General features: G+C 49.7%; 1 protein-coding gene across 3 annotated transcripts in view; it reads right to left on the bottom strand.

Moving 5' to 3' along the window:
- IRAG1 (inositol 1,4,5-triphosphate receptor associated 1) overlaps positions 1-18,163 on the bottom strand; it is a 118,761-nt gene that overhangs the window by 67,140 nt on the left and 33,458 nt on the right. For 2 of the 3 annotated variants that reach the window (XM_068988168.1, XM_068988170.1), the window contains exon 2: positions 5,686-5,843. In XM_068988168.1, coding sequence (XP_068844269.1) covers positions 5,686-5,843 — 158 coding nt within the window. Of the gene's footprint in view, positions 1-5,685; positions 5,884-18,163 lie in introns of those variants that run through there. The other variant, XM_068988169.1, reaches the window with a different exon arrangement.

The raw sequence follows: 18,163 nt of genomic DNA, 5'->3' as shown, positions 1-18,163 counted from the left end.
GAGAGAGTTCCAGGTTGGTTATGGTGGTGGCCACCATGCTATCCAGTTCTGGGCCAAAAGATGGGGAGGCCCTGCAGCTTCATGGTCAGAGGTTCTAGGAGCTCCACAAACAGATCCTTTCCTGTTAGGGCTGGATGCAGAGGGCTTCTTTTCCAAAAAACACTCCAACCTCATTTTCAGTTAAGTAATAATTGGGGTAGGGGTCAGGGTGGGAGCAAGGATGCTGCTGGTTAGTTGAGTGCTTCAGTGATCATGTCAACCAGACGCTGCTGTATGTGAGGGCTGAACATCAGTTTCTGTCTAGAGGACCAGAAAGTGCAGTACAGTAAGTACCCTACATACGAACCTTCAAGCTGTGAAGTTTCAAAGATGGGAACGTGAATTTGCATGTAAAGTCACGTTATTTCACGCATCTAGTGTGCTTTGTCTTTCGCACACATCCTCTACAAGCAGTTGTGTTTTGTGTATTTACTGCACAGTACTGTATAGAGTGCGGGAGTACAGTCTCTTTATTTCAAGCCCAGGATGTCCAAAAGTATAAAAGCTCACTATATTCTGTGCTTTTTTATGTCTTACTTGTGTGAAAAGTATTATAAACCTATTACAGTATAGTAGTCTACAGCTGATTGTGTTAGCTGGGTACCTAGGCTCACTTTGTTGGACCTATGAACAAATTAGACTTACAAATGCATTCTCGGAACAGAACTCCTTCGTATGTAGGGGACTTCTTGGATCAAGTAGATGCTCAGGGAGGCCTGGAGTGAGAGGAACATGTGTGTGTGGCCTGAAGTGGGAACAGCATGGTGGCCTGGGTTTCTAGGGCTCAAGACACACCCAAGCGTGCTGGTTTATCGGGACCACAGCTGTGGCACTTCAGGTTTATAAGGTGGTAAGTTCTACGGGGCCCAGGTTGACTGTCTCTGACAAGTGGTTTTGGGAGCAGAGGACAGCGTTCCCTTGGTCCTAGCACCTCTCACAGAGGCCCCAGTGCCAAAGCTGAGAGAGCTCAGTGCAGGGCATAGACCAAGAATGTGGGCTCTGGGGCCAGGCTGCCTGGGTGCAAATCCTGGGCCTATCACTTACAAGCTGTGTGACCCTGGAGCAAGGCACTTAACTACTCTGTGCCTCAGTCTGCTCAGCTATGAGATGGAACTGATGATGCCTACCTCATAAGGGGACTTGAAAGTTAACTGAGTTAATAGAATAGTAACCCCAACAAGGTCCATGTGGTCAAAGCTATGGTTTTTCCAGTAGTCATGTACGGATGTGAAAGTTGGACCATAAAGAAGGCTGAGTGCCAAGGACTCAGTGCTTTTGAATTGTGGTGATGGAGAAACTCCTGAGAGTCCCTTGGACAGCAAGGAGATCAAACCAGTCAACCCTAAAGGAAATCAACTCTGAATATTCCTTGGAAAGACTGAAGATAAAGTTGAAGCTCCAGTACTTTGGTCACCTGATACAAAGAATGGATTCATTGGAAAAGACCCTGATGCTGGGAAAGATGGAAGGCAAAAGAGAAGGGGGCGGCAGAGGATGAGATGGTTGGATAGCACCATCGGCTCAAAGGACATAAATCTGAGCAAAGTCCAGGAGATAATGAAGGACAGAGAAGCTTGGTGTGCTGCAGTCCATGGAGTTGCAAAGAGTCAGACACACTTAGCGGCCGAACAACAATGAAACGTGTGGTACCCGGCAGCACAAGGTTAGCAGTTATTAGTGGCTTTATGGATAATGGAGAAGTGGGGTAAGGGAGTGGTTGGAGAACGGTGATCAGAGTGATGCCGGAGGAGATGACGTGAAAGATGTGAGGTCAGCGTATGAGCTCACACTGACCTGCCCCTGGGGCCTTCCAAAACCCCTGGAGGGGGAGAGGGGTGAGATCCAGTGAGAACTGGGCTCTTATAGTTAATATGAATGTCTCCGTACTTTGAGGTTTGGAAGGCCCCTCTGAGGAGGCCATGCAGTTCCAGTGAGTGGAGTTGCTAATACGGCTGCTGGTTACAGGCCTGGAAAGGGCTGACGTCCTAGGTCACACTGCCTCTAGGGCCTGGGGCCAGGTCTGGTGCCCCACAGTGAGGCAGAGACAGGCTGGTATGTGTGGGGAGGGGTGGAGGAGGCTCCGAAACGTGCCATGGCATCAAAGCCTGGAGGAACTGGAGGCAGAGAAGCTCCAGGAAGACGCAGACACCTCCTTCATGTGTCTGTGGGTCTTCACCCACAACAGGCCGCTGTGACGACAGAACTGAGGGAGTCGGGGGAGGCAGGCTCCAGCCTGACCAGGAAGCAGAGCTGCCAACCACGCACGGGTCCACACCCGGAGGCTTTGGTCCAGCGGGTGGAGGTTGGCAGAGGAATCCAGGGGTAACAAGCTCCCAGGTGACTTAGACCAGGCAGGATTTTGCCTGTCTTTAGAGGAAGGGGCTTAGATGTGACCTGAGATCTGGTCAGTGACCTACTGTCAGTCTGTGATCCCATAAGGTCGCGGGCTTGTATCCTCACAGCTTCTGCTCCTACCAGAGCCTCTTGGCTACCAGCCTGATCCCTTTCGGCCCTTCCCTGTTCAAAGGCCAACCCAGGAAACACTGCTCAGGACACAGCCTCACCAGAGGGCATCGTCAGGAGGCTTTAGTTCTTTGTGCATTTTGATTATAGCTTCTGCTTGGGATCTTAAACAGTATATCTCTTTATCTGTCCAAGTCTGTGCGTGTCTGAAAGTGTGTTTAGGTCTGGCATGTGTATGAGTGTTCGTGTGCTTATGACTGTGTTTGTGTGTGTGTGTGCGTGAGCAGAAAGAAAAACAGGATCTTTTGTGTTTTTGTGTGAGACGGCCTCAGCTAGTGCCTCAGTCAGCGATGGCAAGTTGGGGCTGGGGCCTGAGGAACCAGAAGTAGGGCTGGACCCCGGGGAGCCGTAAACTCAGAAGGATGGTCTGTTTTTTGCCTGTTTCACAGAGTGGAATTCACACAGCACCAGGAGTTCCAGCCCAGTCTTCCTGGCCAACCTTGCTTCCCCGGCCTCTGCTGGAGCTCTGCACTGAGCTCTCTCAGCTTTGGCACTGGGGCATCTGTGAGAGGTGCTAGGACCAAGGGAACGCTGTCCTCTGCTCTCAAAACCACTCACTCCAGAGTCCCAGTTCTGAAATCCTGCGCTAATGGGCCTCTCACAGGATCCGGGCATCCTGGCTCCAGCTCACCCGGGTTCCTCATGGGTCCTTCTCCTGATAGACTCTGGCACTGCAAAGGCTATTGAGGCCCACAAACAGTCTCTATTTTCTCATCTCCCCATGAGCACATGGAGGACCTTCAGAGACCCTGAGGGCCCAGGGTGTTTGTTATAGAAGTCTGATTTGGGAAAGTGAGTTTGTGGGGGCTGGAATCTGGAGTTTCTGCTGCTCAGCTGGGGCTCTCTGACCCTCAGCTGTGTAGTGAGCTCCTGGCAGCCTATCCCTGCTTAGTTATCCCTAGAAATTCACCCTCACCTCTGACCCAGTGAAGTTACACCTATGTGTGGTTTGAAGCCATGATGGGGAGAAAGGCCAGCAGGCTTTTGTGCTATCTGGTCTTTCGTCTTGGTGGAGGTTTGAAGTGTCTTTTAATTAGAGAGGTTTGACACCAAGAGGAACTGAACTCAATGTGAAAAAGATCTCTTCACCGAGGATGGAGCTGTGTCTCTGCCCATCTTTCGTTAATTTATTTTTTTAGGAGCACTTGAATACTTGGGGGTCAGGGCGTGGCAGCCATTCAGGGTAGTTGCCCAGGATTCAGGAGCTCGATTTTGCATCACAGCCTGTCTTAAGGGCACTATCATTGTGAGTAAAGTGGATAGGGTCAGGGAGGACCACAGCAAGAAGTGATCCAGGACTGAGGGGTGGAGATGCTAAGCGGATAGAACCTGGGAAAGGGAATGACTTGAGGACGGGGGGCAGTGACATTGCAGTCCAGATGTGTGTTAGTCTAGCTTTCTAGGTGGCTCAGTGGTGAAGAATCTGCCTGCCAGTGAAGGAGATGCAGGCAATAAGGGTTCGATCCCTGGGTCAGGAAGAGCCCCTGGAGGAGGAAATGGCAACCTGCTCCAGTATTCTTGCCTGGAAAATTCCACGGACAGAGGAGCCTTGTAGGCCACAGTCCAGGGTCACGAAAGAGTCGGACATGACTGACCACACACACAAGTGTTTTATTCTGTGTTGTACTTCCCTTCTTTAAACCCCAGGATTTCAGTAGATTAGCAAACTTTTTGTTGGGTAAACCTTACAGTCACTGTCGGTAACACTTTGGGGGAGTTGTCCGCACGTGATTAGGAGCAGCAGCAGGAAAGGGGCAACAGCAGAGCACAGGGTGGGGAAGGCCAGATGTCACCTGCAGAGGAGTGGAGGAGCCCTTCGGAGCCACTGAAAGGAACTGGACAGCGGCACCCCCATAGCCCGGGACACTCCTGGGAGTGGGGCTCAGTAAAGCCCTGAGCTGGCGCCTACGGCCAAGGGCGTGGGGCTTGGCTCACTGGCATTTAGAAATTCAAGGGCTCTCCAAGGCTGCCAAGTTCTACAGCATCTCAGTCGCATGAGCTTGGGATGTGGGGATACAAGAGGCTGTTCTTTTCCAATTATCTGTTCTTTTTATTATCTTAGTTCCCACAGTCACGATGTGAAAAGAAAACAAATGTCATTATAACATGAAACTATTCACTAAGAATCTGCCCACTTTTCAAATGTATCAAATTAATGCCAGCTCATATAACCTTCCCTCACTTAATGAGTGTCTCTCCCTCAGTCTCAGGGACATTTGGAGAAATGTCAGATACAACAAGATGTATAAGTTCAGTGCAAATCAACTGCAAAGTTCATCAAGTTCAAAACACCATGTCGGAGAATTTCACATACAAGATCTTAGATCAACGAGGAGCTCATGGAGTTAGACCAGTTAACAGATGAATTCAAAATTATGAGGATGATGGAAAGATAGGTTCTTCATGAGGGAATATTGAGGGATTGAAAGAGGTCCTTAGGAAAATGAATGAAGCCCTTAAATATCAAACAAGCAGAATCTCTTAATGAAGGTGCCAAAAAGTAAAATGTAAAGGTTGCGACATCATGTGAACAGATCGCTTCATTGGCATAAAAAATATGTAATACAAAAATCAACATACTTGATTAATTCTCTGTTCATTCTAAAAATTAACATATAAGCTATATTTTTGCAATATGTACGGTTAAAAATTTATCTTCACAATATCATTTGTACAGTTAAACCTCAATGGAACCTTTCAATTTACTTTCATCATTGCTTTTTTTATAATAAAATCTGACTGAAACCCTTTTCCACTATTTACTAAGAAACTTCGATCTTCATTTTAAGAGGATTCAGCTTAAGTGACCTTAGGCTGGCGCCCACAGCGCTGACAGGACAGGGCCCTCCTTGCTGGGGGTTCTCCTCCAGGTATCTCCCCATCCTAGGAGGGCAGTGTGACTTCCCAGGAGACCTCAGTGAGACACAGCCCAGGAGGTTCCACTCTCAGGGTGTGTGGGGGCCAACTCAAATGGCCTTTGGATATGTATTCCTTGGTGTGGAAGCCACACACCTTCCGCAGGCCCACTGCCGCCTCCAAAGGCTCGTGGCACACCCTACGGCCTCAGCCCAGGACGCTCGGCGTGGCCCCGGCCAGGCAAGCTGCAGGAAGGGAGGCACTTACTTGGCTGGCGGGGCTCTGGGCTGCCTGTGGCTCTCCGGGGGGCTCCTCGTCCTCGGGAATGTGGGGCATGGCAGCCTCCTGGCGGGAGTGACTGCGTGTGCCCGGAACCTCCGCTGCGTCAGCCCCAAAGATGCTCCAAGAGGCCTGGGCTCCACAGGCTGAGGAGACGCCAAAAGGACAAGTCAAATCCAGTCCCATCCCTGACCCACGCCGGGTCCCGTTTCCAGGAGCCACAAACCGCAGAGAGAGCTTGCTTGAGTTTACAGCAACAAGGGCTAAAATAGGCGAGCAGAGGGCATTTGGAATTGCATTTCCTCCTGCTCTTTCGCTCTGTTTACAAAGTCAGAGGTGACCTTAGAGATTTTGCATCTAATTTAGGCTGTACAGGAAACAGCCATCCCAGAAGGGTGCCTCGAACTCCTTGAAGCCATAATCGATGGAAGATTCTCCAATGGGAGCCAGACTTGTGTTTGTCAGCCATTTATTGAGCAGCTACTGGGTGTTAGGCATTATCTAGGAACATTACAAACATCACCTAGTTTAATCCTCACGCTGTAGGCATTACTATTTGCATTTTATAGATAAGAGAACTATTTGGAGAGTGGAAGCCACTTGCCCAAATCATACAAAGACCAAGCATTTGAATCAAGATCTTTCTGATTTGGAGGCCACTATACCGTACAACCTTGCTTGCCCAGATGCAGGAGGAGGAAGGCATGGTGTCTCCTGAGTTCCTGCCCCATGCCTCACCTCATGCCTTTCAGCAGCAACTCTGACCCTCAGTTGAGGAACAGCCCTCACTGGACCTGCCAGGACTCTGCTGAAGTCATGGTTCTGGAGGTTCAGCCAGGGTGGAGCTCGTGTGCCTTGTGCAGTGCACACCCCAGCAGCCTTGGGTTGCTGCCCCAAAGCCACACTTAACTCTCCCCTTTTCTTTCAGCTCTCTGAAAAATAAATAAATAAAGAAAGAAATAAAAGAAATTTAAAAGATAAAGAAAGCTGAGCACCGAAGAATTGATGCTTTTGAATTGTGGTGTTGGAGAAGACTCTTAAGAATCCCTTGGACTGCAAGGAGATCAAACCAGTCAATCGTAAAGGAAATCAGTCCTGAATATTCATTGGAAAGACTGATGCTGAAGCTGAAACTCCAATACTTTGGCCATCTGATGTGAAGAACTGGCTCATTAGAAAAGACCCTGATGCTGGGAAAGATTGAAGGTGGGAGGAGGAGGGGACGACAGAGGATGAGATGGTTGGACGGCATCACTAACTCAATGGACATGAGTTTGAGCAAGTTCTGGGAGTTGGTGATGGACAGGGAAGCCTGGCATGCTGCAGTCCATGGGGGTCACAAAGAGCTGGACACGACTGAGTGACTGAACTGAACTGAACCCTCTCCCATGGGGTAGCAGCCTTGAGACCTGGTTGGGGTTGGCGCCAGTCAGCATAATCTCATCCATGTCACCAGAGACTGGCTCAGGGCTAGACAATAGATCCAGACTGAGCCAAGGAGCACGCAGCAGTGATCTGGGACCCAGATGCCCTGTCTTGCTCTGGGTGGTGGAGTGTGCAGGTCTGCTGCTATGGATGCCATTCTGCCTCGATGAGGAAGGCCAGACTGAGGAGAAAACTGGACACCCAGAGGAGAGCAGAGCCAGGAGGTCTGCAGAGGAACGGAGCTGGAGCCCTGGTCAAAGCTCACCTGCAGCCGGAACTATTTCTCAGTTATCCAGTCACACAAAGAATTAAGTCTCAGAGTGTTTGAATCAGTTTGAGTTGGGGTTACTTTTAACTGCTAACTACTGTTACTTGTAAGTACTAACTGCACTTTCACATTTCCTGGCTGTTAAGAGGTGTAGGACCAAGATCTGGCAATAAACCTGAGGCCATGGGTCTGGCTCCTCTGATTCCTCTTAGAAAAGGGGACCAGTCATGTCAGGTCTCCATCTGGAGAGGCAGGACAGCAAGGTAGAAGGAACACAGGCTGGGAACCAGATATCCAGGTTTGAGGCTCCACTCTGCCCCTCACTGGCTGCTTAGCCTGGAAGCCTGGCTTCACCTCTGAGCCTTGGTTTCCTCATCAGGGAACAGAGATAAGTATGCCTCCCATGAATGGCATTCTATCATGTATACTATCATGTAAGAATTGAATCGCCAGTCTATGTCTGATGCAGGATACAGCATGCTTGGGGCTGGTGCATGGGGATGACCCACAGAGATGTTATGGGGAGGGAGGTGGGAGGGGGGTTCATGTTTGGGAACACATGTAAGAATTAAAGATTTTAAAATTAAAAAAAAAAAAAAGAATGCCTCCCATGCAGAATAGTCCCAAGATGAAAAGGCAGCTCACTTAGCACCGAGTTCACAGAGGCCACTTGCATGCTGGTCTGCAGTCCAGAAGCTTGGCTTGAGCCCAGGGGCCTCTGCCTGACCTCTTCTCATCCCTAAACCCCTGGAGGGTGAAGAATGCCTCCAGGGACCCGAAGCACCAACAACCATTCTGATTATACAACTTCGGGGGTTCCTTGAAGCAGCTGCTCTGGGGGACAGCAGATGAAAACCACCAGAGGCAGATGTCATCCTTAGACCCTGGCCAAGGCCACAGCCAGGAGCTGCTGGGACACACAGGGGAAATGGAAGACATGGTCATTTACTGAGTACCTACTATGTGCCAGGCCCTATGCAAGCTGCTGTCTGCTGGAGACTACTGGGGAAGGAGCCAGAAAGCCCTGCCACCGCCCACAACACCAGGAGTTCTTCTTGTCCCACCTGTCCCAAGAAAGGGCTCAGGAAGGTGCTAGAGTCACTGAGCTATGGGGTGGCTCAGATGTGGCATCAGCCACAGCTCTTACTGACGCCCCCCACCCAACAGACACCTCTAAACCAAGCTTCCTGAGGCAGGCAAGGTGGTCACAGATACCCAGATCACGATACCACAGGTATCGATTGATAACAGATACCCAGAAATCCATGTTGACTTATATTTTAAGAATTGGAGAACTTTATCTCTGGGAGTTTTAGTCCTTGTGACCACCATCTTGACATTTGTTATTCTCTACAGTGCACAGGGAACCCCATTCAACTCTGAAACAGTTGGGGTGACCCCTGCTGGTCGGCTCAAGAAATCTCAAGTAGAGGACCTGTGAGCTGACCTCCTTCACCACACTCACATCTACTCTACCATGAAGATGGAGAAGATGTGGTCTTGGCCCCAAAGGAGCATGGAGTCCAGTGGGGGCCGGGGGAGACAGCCAGCAAACAAGATACAGAGGGTAAACACTTTGAAAGTGAGATGCTTTCCCAGAAAAGGGTCCCTAACTTGGGAAATTGGGATGAGTGGAATACCGTTTTAAGGAAGATTTCTCTTTAGAAGTGGTGTTTAGACCGAGCCATAAATAGAAATGCTGGTGGGATTTCTCTGAACAGAGTAGCTGGAGAAGGTAAGATAGGAAGGTGGGTCACGGCCAAGAGGACAGATTTAACTTGACTTTTGGGAACAAGAGCTACGGGACCAGGGTATGCTGTGCCTCCCAGCCCTAATGGTTTCTGTGTAAGTAAATTGAGCAACAGATTTGCCCAAAGGTGAGCTCTCTGATGAATTTCCATCACCCCGACTTGGGTGTCAGCATCAGCGGCAACAGCGCTGTGGGGTGCTTAGTTGCTCAGTTGCGTCTGACTCTTTGCAACCCCATGGACTGCAGGCCGCCAGGCTCCTCTGTCCTTGGGGACTCCCCAGGCAAGAACACTGGAGTGTGTTTGCATGCCCTCCTCAGGGGATCTTCCGAACCCAGGAATCGAACCCCGGTCTCCCACGTTGCAGGTGGATTCTTCACCATCTGAGGCGCCAGGGAAGCCCAGGGACAGCGGTGGTGCTGGGTAAAGTATAGGGTAGCAGGGTCTGAGGGCAGCAGAAAAATATCCACACATCCCAGTTCTACCCGCAAAGTGGACTACATGTCCCAAGGAAAAATTTTTAAATGATATGCCATGTGTGTGCCTGTCTCCAGGCTGTCTTAACAGTATAGTTTCCAAACAGGGGAGGTAAAGAGTTTCACTTTTCTTTTGGCTTAATCTACATGAGGTGTATTGTGCTCTGCATGCCAAGAGAGAGTCAGACAATGCGGGGCATGTTCAAAAAAAGGGAAGCAGGACAAGAATTTGTGTTTAAAGAATTAAAGGTACTTCTCTGGCGGTTCAGGGATTCAGACTTCACCTTCCATGCAAAGGGTCGCATGTCTGATCCTTGGTCGGGGAGTTAAGATCCCACAAGCCTAGTGGCCAAAAAAACCAAAACATAAACCAGAAGCAATATTTTAACAAATTCAATAAAGACTTTAAAAGTGGTCCACATTAAAAAAGTCATAAAAAAAAGAACTAATGACCTTAGCCTGGAAAAGAGCTGGTGCAAGAAAAAATAAGATCTATTTGCAGATATCTGAAAGCCATTCATGTAGTTCTATTGCCTCAGAAGGGCAGATGGCCAGTGACAGAAAGGTGAGATCAAGGCAAGGAAAAGCTTCCTAGTAGTTGGAACCATCAGAACATGAAATGGGCTGCTCTTTACAATAGTGAGCTCCGCATTCCTGGGAGAGTCTCATCAAAGGCTGGGGCAAGGGTCATAGGGTTTCTAACCTACTTCAGGGGCTTTCTCAACCCTAGGAGTCCCTGAAAGCCTGAACTCCTCCTAATCACAGCAAACCACAGACCTGAGGGACCCATCCCATAGGATTCTAGGGCCATAGTATTCCAAAGTTGCGTCAGAAATATCTCCACTTCCTTTCCTTTACCTCCCGCTCCTAAAGAAAGTCCTTCAGTCAGTCCCTGGGTCAGAAAGCAAGGTAAAACAGAAACAAATTGAGACAAGCACCAAGAGGTGTCAGCTGCTGCAGGGATAAAGCAGAGTGGAGGCTGGCTGAGGTTCCACACTTGACAGGATGGAGCCTCGAGTTCTCCAGGGGGAGCCCCAGCAGCCCTGTCCACTCAGACCATTCCCACGCTGCTCCTGCCACGTTGCTTTCTCTCCCATCCATTATTATAAACTTGCTGCTTAAAATAGCAAGGTAAAAGCAGAGTCCCTCCCTCAGGGTGACATCTGGGTTCCGTTGGAGCCCGTGGGCACGCGGACCTCGCATCCATCCCAGCAAGTTTAGAATATAATCTCCAGGAAGTGGTGATCTAGAGCACCAACCCAAAAAAGGAAAAAATATTTAGTAATGTTTGGTCTCTGAGCAGTTCCTTCTTTAACCCGTTTTCAGGACCTTTCTTGCTGCCTCTCCAACCTGGTCAGTAAAAGGTTAGGTGGATCATTGCCAAAAACCATCAGCTCTTTCGATTCTTTCAGCCCCCAGATGTTGCTTAACTATGTAGCTTGGCCCATATTACAGGAAGGAAAACTGAGGTGCAATGAAGTGAAGCAACTTGACTGGTCTAGCTACCTTTGTAACTGGTGCAAATTATCTAAGTCTCTGTAGGAATAAATATACAATCGTTGCATAACCAAAAAAATCAAAATTCTCGAAACCTCATTTAAGTATGTTAATTTCCCCCTGACTATTCATTAAAGAAAGCAAACTAATATAATTTTATTCCTTCTTATTCATTAGACATGTCTAGGTTGTCTGCTGAGTACTGGACGCTATGTTAGGTGTATTTCAGATGCTATCTTGTTTATTATTTCCATCTTATGTATTAAGGAACTAAGGATCAGAGAGGTGCAGCAACTTGCTCAAGATCACACAGCTAATAAGTGGCAGGCTAAGGATTATAACCCAGGCAAGTTTGAGTTGAAGGCCCCTCATCTGTTCCCTCTTCTACTTGGTCTCCTCCATCAGAAGTTCTGCTAGAGTGTAGCCGCCAAACCCAGCATGGGCACACTGTCCTGCAGGGGAGAGATGGGGAGCGCATTCCCAGTGGGGATAAGATAAGATAGCAGAAGCAACTGGTTGTCAGGCCAGGGGTCTTATGAGGCCAAAAGACTGGGCCCACTGTTAGAGGTTCTATGACCCCCCCACTGTGTAGGGTGGCCCTTTCACCCATCCATCAGTCTGTGGGTCCAAGTGCTCATCCATTCATATTCTTAATCTTCTACTTATACAACTGTCTATTAGTTCTTTCATCCAACCTAGGAAGGCCCACATTTGTTAGGTGAGCAGCATAGACTGCCCCTGAGAATGGTCACTGCAGGACCCTGCAGGCTGCAGGGAGAGGGCAGGAGGGGGCTTCTCTGACAGAGTGGCCATAAGGCACAGTCCTGCCACCCACAATTGGCAGAAGACCTCCATCCGGCACACGTCAGCCATGGGAGGAGGGTGGCTTCCTATGGGGCTGCCTACGTGCCAGCAGGCATCGGGCCCACTGTCAGGAGGCGTGATTTCACAAGGGCCTTTACAACCTCTTTGCTGTTCTTAGCAGCCCTTGAGGTCGGTAATGTATATACTATTATTATTAACATCATGATCGGTCCCATTTTGCAGATAAATAAACAGAGGCTCAAAGATTGGCCAACGTCACATCCCCCATGAGCGGCAGTGCTCAAGTCAACCACAGGTCTGTCTGACTCCCCAGCTCCCTGTGGGGTCACGTCCGCTGGATTACGGGCTCTTGGTAAGCATGACCTCTTAACAATGGCCCCTGGGCTGCCTCTCCCTGAGCCTGGTGACCAGACCCGCAGAGACTAAACCCCTCTCTGAGACCACAGTATCCCAGGAGCACAGCCTGCAGACTGAGTGGCTCTCACATTCCCTCTGTTAATCTCTGGGTGTAGGAAGAGCCAGAGGCACTTCTGGGAAATAACGGGTTAACCTAGACTCCACTGACCTTTCTGGAGTGACTCAGAACTCTCAGAAGGGAGGGTTTTTTTTGTTGTTGTTCTTCCAGCTTTGAATTTTTGCTTTCATTTTAGCAGCACAAAGAATTTGAAAGAGATTAGGTTGCTATTAATACCACTGGTCTATCTCTAGATGAAGAATTCGATGGAGGGAACTGTTTGGGGTGGCTGCACACACATCCCTCTCAGTTCTCTGCAAACTCAGAGGATGACGGAGAGGCCACTGGAGAAGTGCAAGTCCTGTCCTTGCTCCCATCCGACAAACCCGCACAGGGGCAGGGACTTGGCCAAAACCACAGCTGTGGGTGAGGAGCAGCCAGAGAAGGTCCCAGAACCCCTGCCCCTCAGCCCTAGCACACACTTCAGCCTTCTGGCTTCTTATGTTGAAGGTTTGCTTTTAGTAAATAGTAAGTCGGTGTGTCTCTGCCGTGAAAGCAGGAGTCTCCTGGCAGTGCCTCTGATCTTGGGAGAGTGAAGATGCCCCCAGTTCCCTGCATTTGCCCCCGGCAGCCCTGGACACACTTGCAAAGTCTCCTTGGGCATCACAGATCAGCTCAAAATACTGAGAGGTGCCTCTTACTAACTCGCTTCAGTCATGTCTGACTCTTGTGACCCCGTGGACGATAGCCCATCAGGCTCCTCTGTCCATGGGATTTCTCAGGCAAGAATACTGGAGTGGGTTGCCATGCCTTATTCCAGGGGATCTTCCCAACCCAGGGATGGAACCCGTGTCTCTTAACGTCTCCTGCATTGGTAGGCAGGTTCTTTACCTCTAGTGCCACCTGGGAAGCCCCTGGGTCCTGTATCCTGAGGAAGTGAGGGCAAATTGGGGGTCTCGCCAGGATAGTTCCATCCTGCTTCCTAACCTCAGGATGCTGTGAGAGGGCTTTGGACCTTGGCAGACTAGATTGTAATTCTCCCTCTGCCTCTTTCTTGCTGGATTAGTCTCCTCTTGGCCTCAGTTTTCTCATCTGTAAAATGGAGGGAACAGGACCTACCTCTTCAAGTTGTTGAAAGGATTAAATTAGGAAATACACATGGTACCCACACAGAGTATACACTCAGTGAGTTCCTTTCTCATTCTCTGAATTGGACAGCTGAGTTCTCTAAGTTGCAACATCACCAAAACCCAATCAAGGCCCAGAGAGTTTGGTGTTCATCCTGGGAGGCAGAGTTCCCAGCTCTGTCCCTGGCAGATAAAGGAGACAGAGCCCTGGCCTGGACAGGGCTTCTCCTCCGTCCTGAGACATAGATAGCAATCAGACCCTCAGGGGCTGTGCACTCTGGTGATGCTGACATTTTTCTCTGTTCTTGGGCAGCAGTGGTGGGTTTACAGAAAGAGTGTGCAGTACTGTGGTTGTCCGAGCTCTGGCTGTGGTCAGTCCTGAGTCTATCTGATTCCAAAGGAAGTACATGCTCAGTTATGCCCAACTCTTTTCGACCCCATGGACTGTAGCCTGCCAGTCTCCTCTGTCCATGAGATTCTCCAGGCAAGAATACTAGAGTGAGTTGCTGTGCCCTCTCCAGGGGATCTTCCCAAGCCAGGGATTGAACTCACATCTCCTGCAGATTGGCAGGCAGGTTCTTTACCACTGAGCCCTCTGGGAAGCCCATATCTGGTTCCAAAGCCCCAGACTTTTCGGCCACCCCGGTGCTGACTCCCAAAGTACAGAGGTTGTCATTCTGCAAGGGAGAGATGACACCTGGCTTGAGAACTGGAGCAGCTGCTCAGGCTGCACAGGGTAAATAAGAGAACGGATGGCTGAACAGGGCACAGCCCTCAGCAAGTCAGCAGGGGCCCCAGGTTTCCATCCTGGAGGCAGATCTGGATTGAAAGGAGGAGTGGAGAGCTAAGGTTGGGTGTAGAAGGGTAGAAACAAGAGGCCTTGTGGGCAACAGAGAAGAGAGGACGAGGAACCGGAAGGGACGCCCTCAGTTACTTCTCATCCTCACCACAACCCTTCTGCCCCAGGGACTAGGAGCAAAGGGGTCTCGGCCTAGCAGTGTTTGGGCAAGAGGGCCCTGAGTGCTCCTGACACTCCCTGGGGTCTGGCTGTGCTGTCTAGCCCAGAGGATCTTTTATGGGCCCATTTGGCTGGGGGTGCTTTCCTCCCCTAATTCAGACACCGATCTAGTCCTGAGAGTGAGCCAGCATCTGCTGAGACCAGTGCCAGCACCACATCCAGGAGTGGGGGCGGGGCCAGTCCCCGGAGGAAGAGTACCTGAGTGAGGCTGATGCTCGGCTGACGGGGGCCGGGGTGGGCGGGAAAGGAGGGCCACAGCAGATAGATGGCACATCTGGAATCATAACAGACTCATTTCCCTTCACATCTCCTTTCCCCTACTGCCTTTCCCCTCCAGTAAACAGTGAGGCCCTTCTGTGCCCATTGCTTGGGAAGGGGGTCTGGGGAGAGGGGGCTCGTGGTGGCAGCAGGAGGTAGAGAAAAGGGAGTCTGTCTCTGCCTTACGCATCACAAAGGGCTAGCCCTTAGGGAAACTGGAAGGGCTGGATAAACATTTCTGCCAAGACACATAAAAGGCCAACAGGTACATAAACAGATGTTCAACATCAAGAGTCACTAGGGAAATGCAAATTAAAACAACAATGAGATATCATCTCACACCTGTTAGAATGGCTATCATCAGAAAGACAAGAGCTGACAAATGCTGGTGAGGGCAAATTTGTGTCCTATTTGATGAGATTGTATTTTGGTACAGCTGCTATGGTTCATGGTATGTGTGTGTGCTCAGAAAAAAAAAAAAATTGGGGCAAAAGCATTCTAAGGGTAAGTCTCTCTCCACTTAATACCGTGAAGATGATGGGGTGAGGGGAAGACAGGGGAGGTGGAGTAGGAGCAGCGAGAAGTTAGGCTCTGGTGAGTCCCTAAGAAAGGGGCCTGTGCCCTTCCTCCCCAGGGAGGTGAGCAAAGATCCCCAAATCTGAGAACCGAGAGGTCTTGGGCCGCATTCCCCAGACACCTCAGAAGAGAAGAGATGGCTGTTTGCTGTGACTTGCTCGATGAGGCCTTCAGACATCGTCACTGGATTTTTTACAACCCTAGGGGTGGGGTGGGGGGCATGGGGCTGAGAGCACAGTGATTTCTGCACACCTAGGAGCAGAGTTGCCAAACCTGAAGATGCCTTGAGAAGGCGGATCAGAAGTTACTCCTAAGCAAGGACTGAAAGCAGGGGGCTGTCTTGTCAAATGACAGGTGCCCTCCTCATGCGGGAAGCCTCTTGGAACTCAGATGCTGCTCAGGAAGAAGTGGAGGGTTGGAGACCCATCAGTGCCTGGGATCCAGCTTCTACACCCCTAAAAAGTGGTCGAGTCACAGCCAGACCTCTATCCACCCGCCCCCACCCCCCACTCCCTGCCCCAGCTAGGACAGGAAGTTAGCCAGAGCATCTCCCCAGCTTGCTGCTCCAGCTTGTTCACTTCAGCAATTCTTTCTTTAAAAATAAGTCCACTTGAAAAAAATTTTTTTCTTGGAAATATGTACAATTGCTTCATCAGAGGCAGTTCAAAGGTACCGGGAACAGCAGAAAAATATCCGAGTCTTGCATTGAGCTCCCAGGAGATAAATCTCGCTCGGTTCTCTTTGTTCCAGGCCGCCCAGCAGCCTCTTCCCTGAGTCACTCACTCCAGAGTGACATGAGTCATCGTCCTGGGGCTAAGGACCACATGGTGTTCCCGGGGCTGCAGGGCTGGCCAGGGCATAGAAGGGCCAGCAGGGAGACCCGAAGCTGCCTCCAGTCAATGGAGGACCAGAAACTGCCTCCGAGATCTCGGACCTGGTTCTACCCTCCTCAGGTGTGTGACCTCGGGGAGTTGCTCAGGCTGTCTGGGAAGGAGGTGGCTTTCCAGGCTCTTCCATCCTGTGTTTCACGGGAACATCTCCAGTGCTGTGCTGGTGCCTGCTAGCATGGGCTCGTAAGAGTCGAATGTAAAATTGTCAAGTGTTTGGTGAGCTGGTCATTAAACATAGATATTATGAAAAATTAAATTACCTTGGAAACAAAGGAAATAAATACCCACAATAATGATGTCTTGATTGTTTGACTACGTTTTACCATTATCTGTGCTCTTGAGATGACTCTTTCCTAGTGTACCTGTATGGAGGGAACACTGTCTAATGACCTGCTACTGTGTACCTCTTCCCAGCCCCATGTTCAGTGATGTTGAATTAATAGCTTAAAATTGGTCATGATGGGAGTAGCTTTACCGCAGGAATCAGCAAATGTTATATACCAAAGTCTTATTTCCCTAGAGAGCCGGGTGTTAAACACTTCCCAGGACACCACTGAGCCCCTCAGTCCCAAGCCCCCTGCTCCTCACCTCTTGCCGGGAGCAGAGGGGATGCAGATGACTTGAACATCGCCCCAGAGAGCAGGATTATGGACTTGTGATTGCCAACTGCCTCTGGACAACTCTTCCCACAGGTACTGTGGGCCCTGCACACTCACTATGCCCCAAACAGAACCCATCATTCTTCCCGCCCCCAGCCCTGCCCTCCCACAAGCCCACTCCTGTGACCTAGAGAACAGACTCAAGCTCAAAGCCCAGCCATCATCTCTCCTCCCTCTGCATCACTCCCCTCATTCAGTTAGACTCTGAGTCTTGTCAATCCTAGTTCACGTGTCTTTGGTCACTTGCCTTCTTCCCGTGACCGCCATCCTTGCCATGGCTCCGTGGGACCCGAGTCACTGCGGCAGTCTCATTGGTCTCCTTGCCTCTGGTCTGGCCCCTCCCAAACACCCTCCCCAAACTGCCAGAGCAGTCTCTCTAAAACATAATTTGGATCGCCCTTTCCTTTCTTTTAATCCTTGAGATGATAAATCTTGATTTAGAACTGGTCCCTTTTCCCATGGGACGAGATCTAAGGTGAGATTCCAACCCCTCTCACTGGCCTCATCTCTTATTTCAGCCGTCATACATTTTACGATCCAACCACAATGGACCAGCAGCTAACCTCCAAACACGCCCTGCTTTTTTACACCTTTTGCACAATTCTTTTCCCTATGCGTAGGCTGCCTTTCATCCCCTTTCTATACCTGATGAGCTCCTATTCATTCAGTTCAAACAGTCCTTCATTCACCCCAGAAAAAAAATTCTCCCTTCATATATTAGTATTATGGTTCCTGTGACAAATTATCAAAAACTTGGTCGCTTAAAAGAACACAGATTTATTATCTTACTCTTCTTGAGGTCAGAAGTCCCAACTCAGTCTCAGTGACTAGTCATACCAGCAGACTGTGTTCCTTCAGCAGGGTCTAGGGGAGAATCCATCTCCTTGCTTTTTCCGCTTCTAGAAGCTGTCTGCACTCCTTGGCTGGTGGCCCTTTCTCCATCTTCAAAGCCGACAGTGTAGCATCTTTTCTCTTCTCTGACCTCTGCTTCCATTCTCACATTTCCTTCTTGTCTGACTTTGTCCTGCCTCATTCTTATAAGGACCCTTGGAATTATACTGGGCCCACACAGATAATGCAGGATGATCTCCAAATCTAAGGAAACTTAATCTAATCATATCTGCAAAAGTCCTTTTTCCATTTAAGGTAACATATTCAGGGTCCAGGGATTAGGGCACAGACCTCTTGGCGGGGAGCAGGGGAGGAGTATTCAGTTTACCACATTTCTCTCTGTTCTCCCTGAGC

Source organism: Capricornis sumatraensis, chromosome 16 (genome assembly GCF_032405125.1).
Source record: "Capricornis sumatraensis isolate serow.1 chromosome 16, serow.2, whole genome shotgun sequence".
NCBI lineage: Eukaryota > Metazoa > Chordata > Mammalia > Artiodactyla > Bovidae > Capricornis > Capricornis sumatraensis.
This window is presented reverse-complemented; position numbering and strand designations above follow the sequence as displayed.